The 13,524-nt window shown below is 42.0% G+C and overlaps 1 protein-coding gene across 5 annotated transcripts in view; it reads right to left on the reverse strand.

The window, feature by feature from the left end:
* nt5c3a (5'-nucleotidase, cytosolic IIIA) overlaps window positions 1-10,617 on the reverse strand; it is a 36,821-nt gene extending 26,204 nt beyond the window's left edge. Inside the window, exons 1-2 of one of the 5 annotated variants that reach the window (XM_052023729.1) lie at window positions 10,460-10,602; window positions 8,685-8,773 (exon numbers count right to left, since the gene is read on the reverse strand). In XM_052023729.1, coding sequence (XP_051879689.1) covers window positions 8,685-8,735 — 51 coding nt within the window. In that variant the 5' untranslated portion in view covers window positions 8,736-8,773; window positions 10,460-10,602. Of the gene's footprint in view, window positions 1-3,693; window positions 3,851-4,244; window positions 4,301-8,668; window positions 8,774-10,459 lie in introns of those variants that run through there. The other 4 variants (XM_052023730.1, XM_052023732.1, XM_052023731.1 and 1 more) reach the window with 4 other exon arrangements.
* Between the last annotated feature and the right edge of the window lie 2,907 nt (window positions 10,618-13,524).

Below are 13,524 nucleotides of genomic sequence, written 5' to 3' on the forward strand. Positions count from 1 at the left end.
GTGTTATGCTAACTGCTACACTACCGAGTCTCATTTATTTATGTACTATGTCCCTATGTCTTCATTTATATACTATGTCCCATATCACCATTTGAGAGCCTTTAGACAACTCCAACCAACATTCTCTTTTCCTTACTGTTTCTCAGCTGTATCAAAATTGATTGTACTTTCAACTTTCTGAACTAGGATCCTTTCTCTCCATTGTTTTTATCCCATTCTTTATCATCAGCAGGGCTATCCTGCCTTTTTCATTTTGTGATCATTTTCTAAAAAGTACCCTGAATAGTTAACTCATAACCTTGGTCACCTTGCAACCACATCTCTGTAATGGTGATTGGATTGTATCCATTTATTTCTACTTACACCATTAATTCATTTATCTTGCTATAAACATTACATCTTTCTCCAGAACTGATGCCAGTATCCCATGAACTGAAATGCATTCATCCCACACCAATCTTCAACTCTAGTGCCACACATTCAACTCCCTAATCTTACTGCACCTACTCCAATTTGCTGGTGGAGATTATTGCCTTTGTGGCTCTGCTTTTTAATTTGGTCCCAGTGACTAGCAGGACCTCCTCCTTTGTCTGATCTTATGTCCTTGGTTCCTAAGTGGATCACGACAATTTTCCTTTCCATCCTCGAGACATCCTCAACCCATAAATTAGGCAGATAACATGACTTCTAGGACTCATGCCCATGGCTGGAGAACAGCATCTATCCTTGTGTCTATACTGTCCTGCATCATTTTAACACCACTGTACCATGGCCATTCAGGTTGGTGGGACAAGGATAGACAAGAGCTTTACACCTGTTAGACATGTACAATCCTGAGATTCCTCCAACACTACCTTTTGGACTCCTGCCTCACTTGTATTCAAACTTTCCTGCCCCACTTGACTGACCAATTCTCCAATACAGGTAACCCCATGTGACCAGTAATGAAAATTCACCCTGGCAAAATTCACATATCAATGCCCAAAAATTTGAGAAGGAATAAAATTCACTCTCATGTGAATTTTATTATGTGAAAAAAAGTAAATAAGTAAACAATTTATTTTCAACTTGCGTTTCTTGACATATGTGCAGATGACGCAGCTTCACACAACAGAAAACAAAAATCACGATCCGGAGTGTTTTTGAGGAACACAACTCCCCAAGCACAGGGTTTCTTGTACTTAATTTGGTGTGACTGTGGGGTATGCTGAAGAGACATCTACGATAAGCGAGAGTGTAGGGGCTATCTGGACAGCCAGAAAGGGAGTTGGAGAGAGAAAGGGAGGGAAAGCAGATGGCTGAGAGACAGGGAATAAAGAAGAGAAGGGAGTTGGGGGAAGAGGGCTGAGGAAATGTGTGTTCCAATGTCATTTATATTTGTATATGTGGTTTCAGCAACCTGGCAATATCATCATGTTGTAAATACAGCCAAAGTACTTCATTTGTATAGCTGGAGAATTTATTGCACAGACGGGTTTGACAACATAATCTGGCAAAGCTAAATCACACTTCATGCTTAAGATGCCAATCTACTTTTAGCTGCGCATTTTTATTATATCACTGATCGTTCAGATCTTCCCTCTTCTACACCCTCATTGCAACACTACACATTGAGCTAAAATGATATATTTTTAAGCAGTGATAGATTTGGGCCTGTTCCCGTAATCAGTGTAAGGAAATACACAGTATTAAGTAACTTCCAGAGTTCTTGTTTTACTTAAGCAACTCCTTTAAACTGTTGGCACACAATGTCCCCTTTCAAATTACTGTACTTGGAGCCTATCTATACATGCCATAGTGTTAGGCAAAACAGTTGGTGGCCCAAGCATGCAAGTCTAAAGGAGGCAATGTCTGAAGGGCGACTGTTGATCATTTCTACCATAAACTTCATGGCTCCCATTACAAATCAACTTACTACCTGTGAAAAACGTAGCAGAAATAGAAACACATATAATCATACCACAGTACCTATCTGATTTGGTGGTGTTCTAACCAGGTATATGCAAAATAGAATTTCTATGCAATAAAGAAAGAAATAAAATAGAAAGAGCTGAGACATTGGAATGTAGGATAATGAGGGGCGATCTTAGAGAAGTGTTTAAAATTAGGAGAGGCAAAAATAAGGTGGATGGTAACAGTCTTTTCCCCAAGGTAGGAGAGTCCAAAACTAGGGGGAGCAACACACAAAAAGTTCTGGAGGAACTAAGCAGGTCAAGCAGCATCTGTGGAGGGAAATGAACAGTTAATGCTTCTGGCCAAGACCCTTCATCAGGACTGGAAAGAAAGAGGGTAGAAGCCAGAATAAAAGGGTGGGGGGAGGAGCACAAGCTGGCAGGTGATAGGTGAATCCAGGTGAGAGGAGGAAGATAGGCGAATCCAGGTGAGAGGAGGAAGATAGGCAGGTAGGGGAGGGGGGGAAGCGGGAATGATGTGAGAACTTGGGAGGTGATAGGTGAAAGAGTCAAAGGGCCGAAAAAAATGGAATCTGATAGGAAAGAACATGGACCATGGAATAAAGGAAGGAGGTGGGGAACCAGAGGGAGGAAAGTGTAGGTGATGGGCAGGTTGTGAGGGCAAGGGAAAGAGAAGGGGTAATGGGGCCAGAGGGATGAGGGGTGGTGGAAAGAGACAGAGGGAAGTGGTTACTGGAAATTAGAGAAATTAACATTGATGCGGTCAGGTTGAAGGCTACCAAAATGGAATACGAGGCGTTGTTCCTTTAATTTCTGTCTAGCCTCAATTTGGCAGTAGAGGAGGCCATCTCCAAAACTAGGGGTCATAGACTTATCACCCTAAGGGGAAAGATTTAAAAGGGACCTGAGGGGCAACTTTTTCACGCAGAGGGTGGTATGTGGAACAAGCTGCCAGAGGAAGTGGTTGAGCTAAGTACAATAGTATCAGTTAAGAAGCACTTGGATAGGTACACGGAGGGATGGGGCTTAGGGGGATATGAGCGGAACGCAGGAAATTGGGACTAGCTGGGTGGGCACCATGGTCGGCATGGACTGGTTGGGTTGAAGGGCCTGTATCTGTGCTGTATTGTTCTATGACTCCATGACATTGCTTGATCAAAGTTCACAGAATGAAAAAAATAGGCGCTTCAGGATCTTCATGTTAATCAGAATTGAGGAACAGCCCAAAATCTGCCTTTTTATCCCAGGTCTGCAAAGAGAGGCTGCTGACAAAGCATAAGGAGGACTTATTCAAACTTATATTTAATTTGTACTACAGAGTTCTTCACCACAGTGTTAGAATAATTATGTTTCAAGATGGTTTACAATGTTCACAATTGGCCCAAATGTTCTAAAAGTACACCTATTTTACAATAATGGCTTTAAGTCCAGTAATTATATCAAGAATCCTGCTTCAACCCTGTATTCCAGAAACACTGGTCTGGACTGCCACAATTCCAGTTTACTTGTTGTTAGTGCTTTTAAAATGAACCTCTGTTTACCAGTGTGATTACAGGCTTTAGGACTGACTACAGTTTACTAAAACTAGAACAAAGCGCAATTACTTTTCTAGGAAAATATACAAGCTTTAAAAATAAAATATTTGCATTATGAATTTGCAACCAAGAATTCTGCAACAGGTTTAACCATCTCTGTATGTAGATACAGCTCTCAAAAGAATAATGTGACTAGTTGCATTTTTGTTATGAATTATTCAAGCTCAAATTTCCAGAAAGCATACCTCTAACATCTGCAAACTCTCTTTATCCACCATCTTGCTCACTGTACAGTGCTCTGGGGAGGGGTAAGCTAAGGGCAGGAAGCTGATCTATGTCCAGCACAGTGATCTTTCGCAATCCCTACAGCATTCAGCTGCTTTTGTAATTATGGATGTTTATCTAAAGAGGATAAGATACAAGAAGGCAGCCACAAAAAGATTATGTAGACACTATAGAAAATTGATTTTGCAATATTTTCACACATGGGTTCTACAAAAATGTCAGTTAAGTTACTGAAGTACTGCTGCAAGTAACCGAAGTAGTTCTACAGGACATGGATCTTATTTCATTCTATTACCTGTGCATGTAGCGCAACCCATCTCCTTGCTAACCAACTGTCTTGTAATCACAATAGTGGTGCCCAATAACATTCAGAATCACAGTAAATACATGCAGCAGCTAATAAAGAAATAACCAGCAAAACAACATTTTGAAAAGCCTTTCAGGTCTGAGCTCAAAGTGCAGATATCTTTCTGACTTTGTGCTGTAGTGCATATTCCTGCACATGATTTACCTGCATAAGTGTTGCAAGTTGTGCACGGGTTTCTATCAAGTTGTCCTTGCTACAATCTGCATGAGTGATAAGAAAGATTTTGTTCATCAACACAGCCCTTATATAAGGGTACAATTATAGGACTCAGCCCAAAATAGCAGAACCAATCATTTTAATGCAGTGCTGTGATGCAATAAACAGAAGGACTTGTGAATAACCCAGTAAGGGTTTCTGTTTATCAGCCTGTGCCTGAATACTTCATGACCTTTTAGGATAGATAAAGCCGACTCTTGGGATTGGGAAAGCCAGAAAAATTCTGCATATACAAACAGAATGTTTTGTTGGTTATAGACGGATTGTAATAAACTGGAAGAAAGAAAGCAGCAGGTGGCCAGGCTGCTTCATTCAACACTACTGAAAAAGCCATTTCCTACATACAAACAAGATAACATCATATTTCACTTTATGTGGAACCAAAAAAGGAGAAAATATGAGTTTTGTTCTTTCTGTTTGTTAAACTATTCTGTCAAGGATAGAACATTTTGTAAGATTCAATTTGTCCTGGCCAGTCTTTGATTCTGCCCTGCTGGACCTGTTTTTGACTCATTTTAAATTGGATTAAAATAATTAATTAACCCTTATCAGACAAATTCAAACTTCTGTTATAGTGCTCAAGATATTGGGAACAAGGGCGTTTCGAAGTCCAGCAAAAATTCCAGTAATGACTTTTATTACAAACTGTTAAATTATATTCAAAAGCCCATTTTAGTACAACAATGATGCCAATAAAATGGAATTCTCAAACTACTTCATGGTTGGTTGATGATTATGGTTATAATATCAAGTTTGAAAGAAATGAAAGCATTGCAACACTATCTGTTAAAATTTTTCATACCTATCTATATTTTTATTTACGTATATAAAAATTCTGCTGTGGTAATTCATTACTTAAAATGTCTGAAAGCACTCACATTAGTATTCTCTGTTTGTCACAGTTTTGCGATTTCACAATTGGTGAACTTGCACAGAATGGCACAGATATTGCAAAAAGCAAATCTGTGTGTTATAAAAGCTAAATATATGTTTATTCATTTTTCAGGATCTGTGTTGTTGGTAAGACTATAATTTATTGCCTTTCCTTAATTGTCATTGAGAATATGACAGATCATCTTCTTGAACTACTGCAATCCTTCTGGTGAAGGTACTCCTACAGGGTTGTTGGACAGGAAATTGATTTAGACCCAATAACAATGAATGAACAGTGACATGTTTCCAGATCAGGATGTGACATGGAGGGAAACTTTATGCTTCTATGTGTTTCTGCCCTTGCAGCCTCTAACACAAGTCTAGGATGCTGCTGGAGTAACTGCAGTGCATTTTATAGATGATATACACTATAACCACAATGCACTGATGGTGGAGGGAATGAATGTTTACAATGGTGGATGGATTACAAATCAAGGCGGCTGCTTTCTATATCAACATGTACTAGGTAGGAATCATCTTTTAAAGTTTATACAGCAATAAAATTTATTTCAAATTGTTTAAAAATTCAATTTGACTACAGCCTGTGGATTAACATAACTTCACATCTACTGCGGCACAACCAAGTTGGATTTTTCACCCCTGGAGATACTAAATATAAAGGGAAGCTCACAGTTGCATTGACGTAACACTTCTTGACCCTGGAACACAATGAGTGCTTTGAAAGAAATGTGGCAGAAACAGCAAACTGATAAATGACTAGAAAAGTCCTGGAATTAGACATGTTGAGGGAAAGCATACCAGGGAGAACATAAATGCTGCTCTTCAAAATAATATAATGGAAGTAATATAATCTATATCATCAGTTAATTTTCACCTGATGCATACACATTAGATAGTTTTTCTACAAAATTGATAATTCTGCTATGGTAGTTCAATGTTCAAAATAGTACCATAAGTGGATGGTTAGGTCCTTGGCCAAAGACAGTACCTCTGATATTGCTACACTCCACGAAAACACAGAGACCTCAGGAAATTAAAACCACCCTTATACAAATGTTAATTACAGCATCAGTTACTTGACCCTCCTCCAATATCTCCCCATTGTTATCCAGTTACCTGGAACTGCACTCACTCACTCGAGCAATGGCTTCCCTCATCTGCATCATCACATCTAGTGCCCCATCCTTGTCACTTAAAGTTCCAACTTCTGCTCCCTATTTCACATCAATATTCAATCTTTTTTGAAACATCGTCAAAAAGCATAGTGGCGGTTGCCACACATAATGCTGGCTCATCAGCTTTGGCTCATCACCATCCTTCATGCCTCTGCTATCTCTAAATTATTAGACCACTTGTCAGTCATCCAATAATGGATGAGCAGGAATTTCCTCCAACTAAATACTAGTAAGACAAATGTCAATGAGTTGAGCACATGCCATAAACTCTATTGCCCAACACTCAACATCATCATCTCTGACGTTACATTTGAACAAGAGCTGATTTTTGGAACTCATCCTTATTTCATTAAGGGACACCTACTTCCACCTCTGTAACATTAGCTCCACTTGTGTCTCAACTACATTCTGCTGAAACTTTTATTCATGCTACTGTAACCTTAAGACTTGACCATTCCACATACTTGGCTGGATTTTCTTGTTCAATGCTCTGTAAACTTGGGCTCCACTCCAGCAAAATGTAGTGAGAGTCACAAGTTAATCATTTTGTTTACCCTTCACTACTGTGCTGGCTGACTTGCACTGGTACTCTATTATGCAATACTTTGATTCAAAATTCTTATTGTTTTTAAATCCCTTTATGGTCTTTCCCTTCCCTACCTCTAATCTCCTCCAGCTGTACAGTCTTTTATCGCACTCCTTCAATTTGTGCTCGTCGATCAACACAAAATTTAAATGCTCCGTTTGCAAAGGTGTCTTCAATTGCAAAGCCCCAAGTTCTGAAATTCCTTCCCAGAAATTCTCCATCTCAATTTCATCCTACATAAAACCTAATTTTTTCATCAAACTTTTAGTCATCTGCCTCAATAACTAATTTGGTCTGTTTTATAAAATCTGTGTGGTGACATTTTTGGTTTAACAAAGGCATAATATTAATGGAAACTGCCCTTTATATGTTGTAAAAGCAGTGTCTAGGATTTGACTTAAGTAACTCATTTGAGAAAAGTCTTCACAGAATTTCACTGCAACTGTGTTAAGACTTTGCACTTCCTGTGACAGTTCAAACCAAGCTGCTACTTTCATATCTATTACACCAATGCAGCAGAGCAGATCTGGGGAAAATTTGCTCTTGACTGAAGGTAGTGTAATCTATCTTGCTACCCAAAATATATTCTATGGTATAGCACACTGGCAATAGGACAATCGCACCAAGAACACTGACAAGATTTTAAATTATTAACTGAAACGAGATAGTCCATCTGCCAACATTGAAAAATTTAAATAAAAATATTAGAAACTGTCAACTTCCATAATGGAAAAGACATGCTGAGATGTTCAGGCTTTAGTCTAAAGCCAATCATGTTATAATAAACTAATTGTAAGCTTGATGTTTGAGACAAGAATTCATACTACCTTAAATAAAAGGATTCACAGTTGTGGGGGGTTTTGATGGCAATTAAAAATCGCCAGTAGCAAATTAAGCTGCAAAGAAAGATGAACTTTATCCACCCTCCTTACACTGCAAATTCAGAACCGGAACCTTGGTCACCTAGATCCACTTCTGATTTCCTAGTCAGTTTCTTGCCTGATGTACAACAACCAAACAACTAGAGAAACAAAGGACTGCAGATACTGGAATCTAGATCTAGATTTACCTCCATCCCCTCCATCCAGGGATCCAAACAGTCCTTTCAGTTGAGACAGATATTCACCTGCATCTCCCTTAAGATCATCTACTGCATTCGGTGCTCCAAGTGTGGCTTCCTCTACATTGGTGAAACCAAACGCAGACTAGGTGACCATTTTGCAGAACATCTGCGCTCTGTCCGTAACCATGACCTGCATTTTCCCGTTGCCAGTCACTTCAACTCCCCCTCCCACATTATCACTGATATGACAGTCCTCGGCCTCCTCCACTGCCAGGAGAATTCCAAGCGCAAACTGGGGGAACAGCACCTCATTTTCCATCTTCGATCCTTGCAGCCTAATGGCATGAATACTGAATTCTCCCACTTTAGGTAATTCCCACCCCTCCCCCACGAACCCCCACCATGCTTCTTCTCTTCTTCCCTTTCCTAGCCTTTTTTTCTCTTCTTACCTTTTGCCCATCCCCCGGTGGATCTACCCTCCCCTCCTCCTGCCTACCACTATCTCTTACCTGCATCTACCTATCACCACCCTGTGCCCACCTTGCCTCTCCTCTTTTGTCCATTGCTCTGCTTTTCCCTCCTATATATTGGGCTCGCCCTTTTCCTATCTTCAGTCCTGAAGAAGGGTCCTGACCCGTAATGTTGACCACCTGCTTTTCTCCACAGATGCTGCCTGGCCTGCTGAGTTCCTCCAACATCATCGTGTTTTTCAGCCAAACATCTGGTGTCAGGAGTGGTGCTGGAGGCAGATAGATAAAGGTGTTTTAGAGGCTCTTAGATAGGCACATGAATACGCCAGGAATGGAGTGATATGAACCACGTGCAGGCATAAGGGATTAGGTGTTATTAGCTTAATTAGTTCAGCATATCATCGTGGGCCAAAGGGCCTCTTCCTGTGTTGTACTGTTCGATGTTCTAAGTGTTATTCTGGAATCATGCAAGCAATTTGATTTTCAACCTCTCAGTGAAAGCCACAAAAAAAAATCACCTCAAATGGGACCCACATTTGGTTTTGCTTAAGACACTGGTTGTGAAACCTGCATTTCTACAGCATTTAATGTTGTACAATATATGGGGTGCTTCACAGGAACACTAGCAAACAAAATGTGACACTGAATCCCATAAAGAAATATCACAACAGACAGATGAAATGGTGTCTTGTTTCAGAGAGGGCATTCAAGAGCTTGAGATTTTTGCAGGTGAATGTATCCACTATTAAAAGTGGGGGAAGATCAAGAGTTCAGAATTGGATAAGTGCAGATTTCATACAATCAGAAAAATCACAGGATGGTTACAGCACAGGGGAGGTCATTTAGCCTGTTCAATCCATAGTGGTTTTATGCAACAGAAATCCAGCCAATTACAGTATCCAGCCATGGCCTTGCATAGATTTCTTGGAAGATTGTAGGGCCAGATTAGGTTTAAGACAAGTGGGGATTTGACAATAAATTTTGCAGTGGACTAAGAGCCAAAATAAGTGGGTTCTGGATGTTCATGTTTACCTTATATACATGTGGGAAGGAAGCTGGATGGCTCACTGCAAATAATAAGTGTCAAATTGAGAGGTAACAAAGACATGGAGGAACTGAGATGGCATGGTTTCACGTGATGCCATACAGCAGGAAACAAACTATCTTGGTGATGGCACAGATGTAGTCCAAAGCTCAAATGGACATCAAATAAAACACCACAGTCACGAATAGTCTGGAGCAACTTTGGGAGAATTTCTGCTCAATGTTGTGCAAGCGATCAGAGTTTAGAGGTAGTGGAGGGATCAAGGGAGGTGCTGTGAGGTATAGCTGGGTGTCGTCAGGATACACAGAAAGTGCTGCCACACTTTTATCTGATGTTACATATGGAGAGGTGGACATCCGAGGTACCGGTGGGATATAGGAAGACAAGCCACTGTTGTCGCGTTCCTAGCTACAAATGAGAAGATAAACAGGTCTGGTCCCACCCACCGAGGTTAGAGGAAAGTGGCCTGTACATGGCAGAGTCAATTAGAGCAGACGGGTCAAGGTGGGTGACCGAAAAGCAATCGCTGGAAATCTGAAATAAAAATTGGAAATACTGAGAAGTCTGTCTGTCTGTTTCCCTCCATGGATGCTGCCTGACTGCTAAGTGTTTCCGGCATTTCTTGTTTGTACTGGGGAAAGAACAGGAAGTTTGTCTTACACTTTCACCTTAAGCAGACTGATCACCTCGGGTCGGTGCTGCCACCGGGCCTGTGCCCCAATCCCCGGCACTGTGCCCTGAGCCCGCGGTCCTGTGCCCCGACACCAGGCCGGCCCGGCCACCTTCCCCTCACCTGCCTGTTCCACACCGTGGCCTCACACTGGCCCCACACCCCGCTCTCCCGGTGACGCCGCCACAGCGGCTCGGCATCAGCCTTTGTGACCCGAGCGGCGGGCTCCGGCTCACTCACCATCTCGATGATCTTGGTCTTGCGGCCGGCTTTCTTCTTCATAGTGAAAATGTACTGGGCCAGCAGGGCACCAGCGATCACCACACACACCCCAGCTCCTGCCACCACGCCCAGGCGCGTCACCGCCACCCGCTCCATCCCCCGCCTCACAATTGCGCCTGCGTCGGCCAGGAAAAATGCGCAGACTCCTGCTATGGGGGATATGGGAGAGTGAAACATTAATGATGCAGCAGAGGTACATTGTTTTTAGGGAATTTTGTTTCTTAATTTTTTTTATAGCAGCATCTCAAAAGTTCTTGTTGAATCATAAGTATTTACAGACTAGGAGGTCATTTGTTTTGATAAGGTATTTTCTACACATACTAGTTTCCTACAATTTATTGTGCATTCCCTTGCGTTATCTGCCCTCCCAAAATGCCTTTATATCCGGATTAAATTCCATACGTCACTGTTGTGTATCTGCTCAGACCATTTGGCGTCTTCCTGCAGCCTAAATTTTCGTTCTATCAGTTACACGGCCAATTTTGCAAATTTCATTATCATGGATCCTACACTTCTGTACAAATTGTTCACTTGTACCTTGCAATAACATTAATATATACCTTGAGTTGCAAAGTATAGAAGGAACAGTAAGTTGAGGAAATCGAGATGTTGAAGACGGTAGCATTTCCAAAGAGGGATTTTGGCCAAGCACCCCAATACTTTTATGTATTCATACTTAAAATTGTGTATAATTTATAATTAATTTATGTTTTTCTTGTGAATGCTGCTTAAATGATGCTGTGTGCCTATGAGGCTGCTGCAAGTAAGTTTTTCATTTCATATATGTACTTGTGCATATGACAATAAACTCGACTTTAGACATTGTTAATCAATTAATGTGTCACAGTTCATAAAAATAAATGACATTTGTTGTTTCAACAGTCTGTTCCCCAACGGGTTTCTCAGAAACTTCCTGTGTATCTCATTGACCACGGGTTAAATGCTAGCATGACACTTTGACAGCTATAGTAGGAAGGGAAACTATCCCCATCGGCCCTTTGGAAATCTGAATCAAAATAAATATAAGAAGAGAGATTTCCGACAAATCCCAGCTCAATATAAACACTGAAAATACTTATGGAACCTGCAATGTATTTTCAGAGTGCTATGTCTGGAATGGGTGGACAGAATAAAACCCGTTGGAAATACTGAGCATGTCGGGACATGCTAGAAAAGCTCAGCATATCAGGCAGCATTTGTGGAAAGAGAAACACAATTAACATTTCACGTCGAGGATCTTTCGAAGGCGCCCATCCCTACCTGAAAAGTTAACTGTTCCCTTTCCACATATGACGTCTGTCCTGCTGAGTGTTTCCAACGTTTTTTGTTTAATTCTAAGTGCAGGCTTTTGATTTTCATTTGGGTGGACTGAGCAGAAGAGCTCTACAAAGCCGAACTACAATTCCCACAAAGCAGTGGGGGCAACTTCCGGTCCTGCGCACTGCCAGAGCGTCGCTCCAGGCGGCGCTATGACAACAGTGGAGCGGTTGTTGGATTAGTGACCGGACCGGCGGGCATCAGCACCGGTGTGGCCAGCACTCTGGCAACGGTTCGTATTCAGTCATAATTGTCACTGCGTTAGCCCAGGCTGGGGGTTGGTTCGCTGTATCGCGGATACACACGGGACAGGCCCGCGACCCCTCACCGAACCGGGACGGGACCGTATGGGAAGGGCCCCCAACCCCTCACCGAGTCGTACGGGACCCCGGCCCCTCGCCCAGCTGGGCTGGAACGGACCCCCCCCCCCCTCACCGAGCTGGGCTGGAACGCCCCCCCCCCCCGACTCTTCGCCGGGCCGGGACGCCCCCCACTCCCCAACTCCCCACCGATCCGGGCCGGGACGAGTCCCCGCCTCCTCCAAATTCCTCCATCCCTCACCCTCAAGTTTCGCGGACAAAATCTGTCCCCTTGCCTTGGGGCTGCTTGGTTTATAGTGCTGCGTGAAGGGTCCACAATGGGTAACAGCAATCATAATACTCTTGGGGGGGGGGGTTCTTCACCTGGGTCAGGTTTACCTCCCTCCCGGTGTCCGGAATAACCTGAGCACCTAGCCGACTGAAGTGTGGCTTAGTCCCTTATGGGCTGCTGGACAAGCTTTCCACTTTAAATAACAATCCAAGTAGAGATCCAACCTGTTTCAGGCTTTGGATTTACAAAATACAAAGCTGATTTGTGCTGCACAAATCCTGGGCACATCTTGTACACTTACAAAGGATCAGCATAACCGCTCTGTATTTGGTATCATATCAAACATTTACAGTTATTCTGATATTGAGTGTGATCATTCCCATTCAGTCAAGGATACTTATTGAGGTATTTATTTATATTGCGAGAAGTAAAATATAAAATCAGAATCAGGTTTATTATCACTGACTTGTATGTCATGAAATTTGTTTTTTTTTGTGGTAACAGTATAGTGCAAAGACAACATTGCCATAAATTACAAAATGAAAAGTGCAATAAAAAAAGAATAACGTAATAGTGTTCATGTGGGTTCATGAATCGTTCAGAAATCTGATGGGGGAGGGGAAGAAGCTGTTTCTGAATAATTGTGTATGGGTCTTCAGGCTCCTGTACCACCTCCCCGATGGTAGTAACAAGAAGAGGGGATGTCCTGGATGGTGAGGGTCAATAGTGATGGATGCTGCCTTCTTGAGGCACTGCTTCTTGGAGATATCCTTGATGGTGGGGAGTGTTGTGCCTGTGATGGAGCTGGCTGAGTCTACCATCTTCTGGAGCCTCTTGCAATCCTGTGCATTGGAGCCTCCATAGTAAAAGATTTTAAGATCCTTAAGGTAATTTTTTGCAAGATTAATTGTCTGTGGCAGCAACAGAACAAGCTTTGTTTGGGTCTTATTTTGAATGAAGAGCGATGTCTTGAGGTAGTTCACAAGAAAGTTAAATAAAATATGATACCAAGTTGCAAGGAGAAATTTGGACAGACGGCTAAAACTTTGAGGAGCATGGAGAGGCTGAGGGAGGGAATTCTAGAGTTTGGCATCTTGGTAGCTGAAGACTCGGCT

This window comes from Pristis pectinata, chromosome 9, assembly GCF_009764475.1.
Source record: "Pristis pectinata isolate sPriPec2 chromosome 9, sPriPec2.1.pri, whole genome shotgun sequence".
NCBI lineage: Eukaryota > Metazoa > Chordata > Chondrichthyes > Rhinopristiformes > Pristidae > Pristis > Pristis pectinata.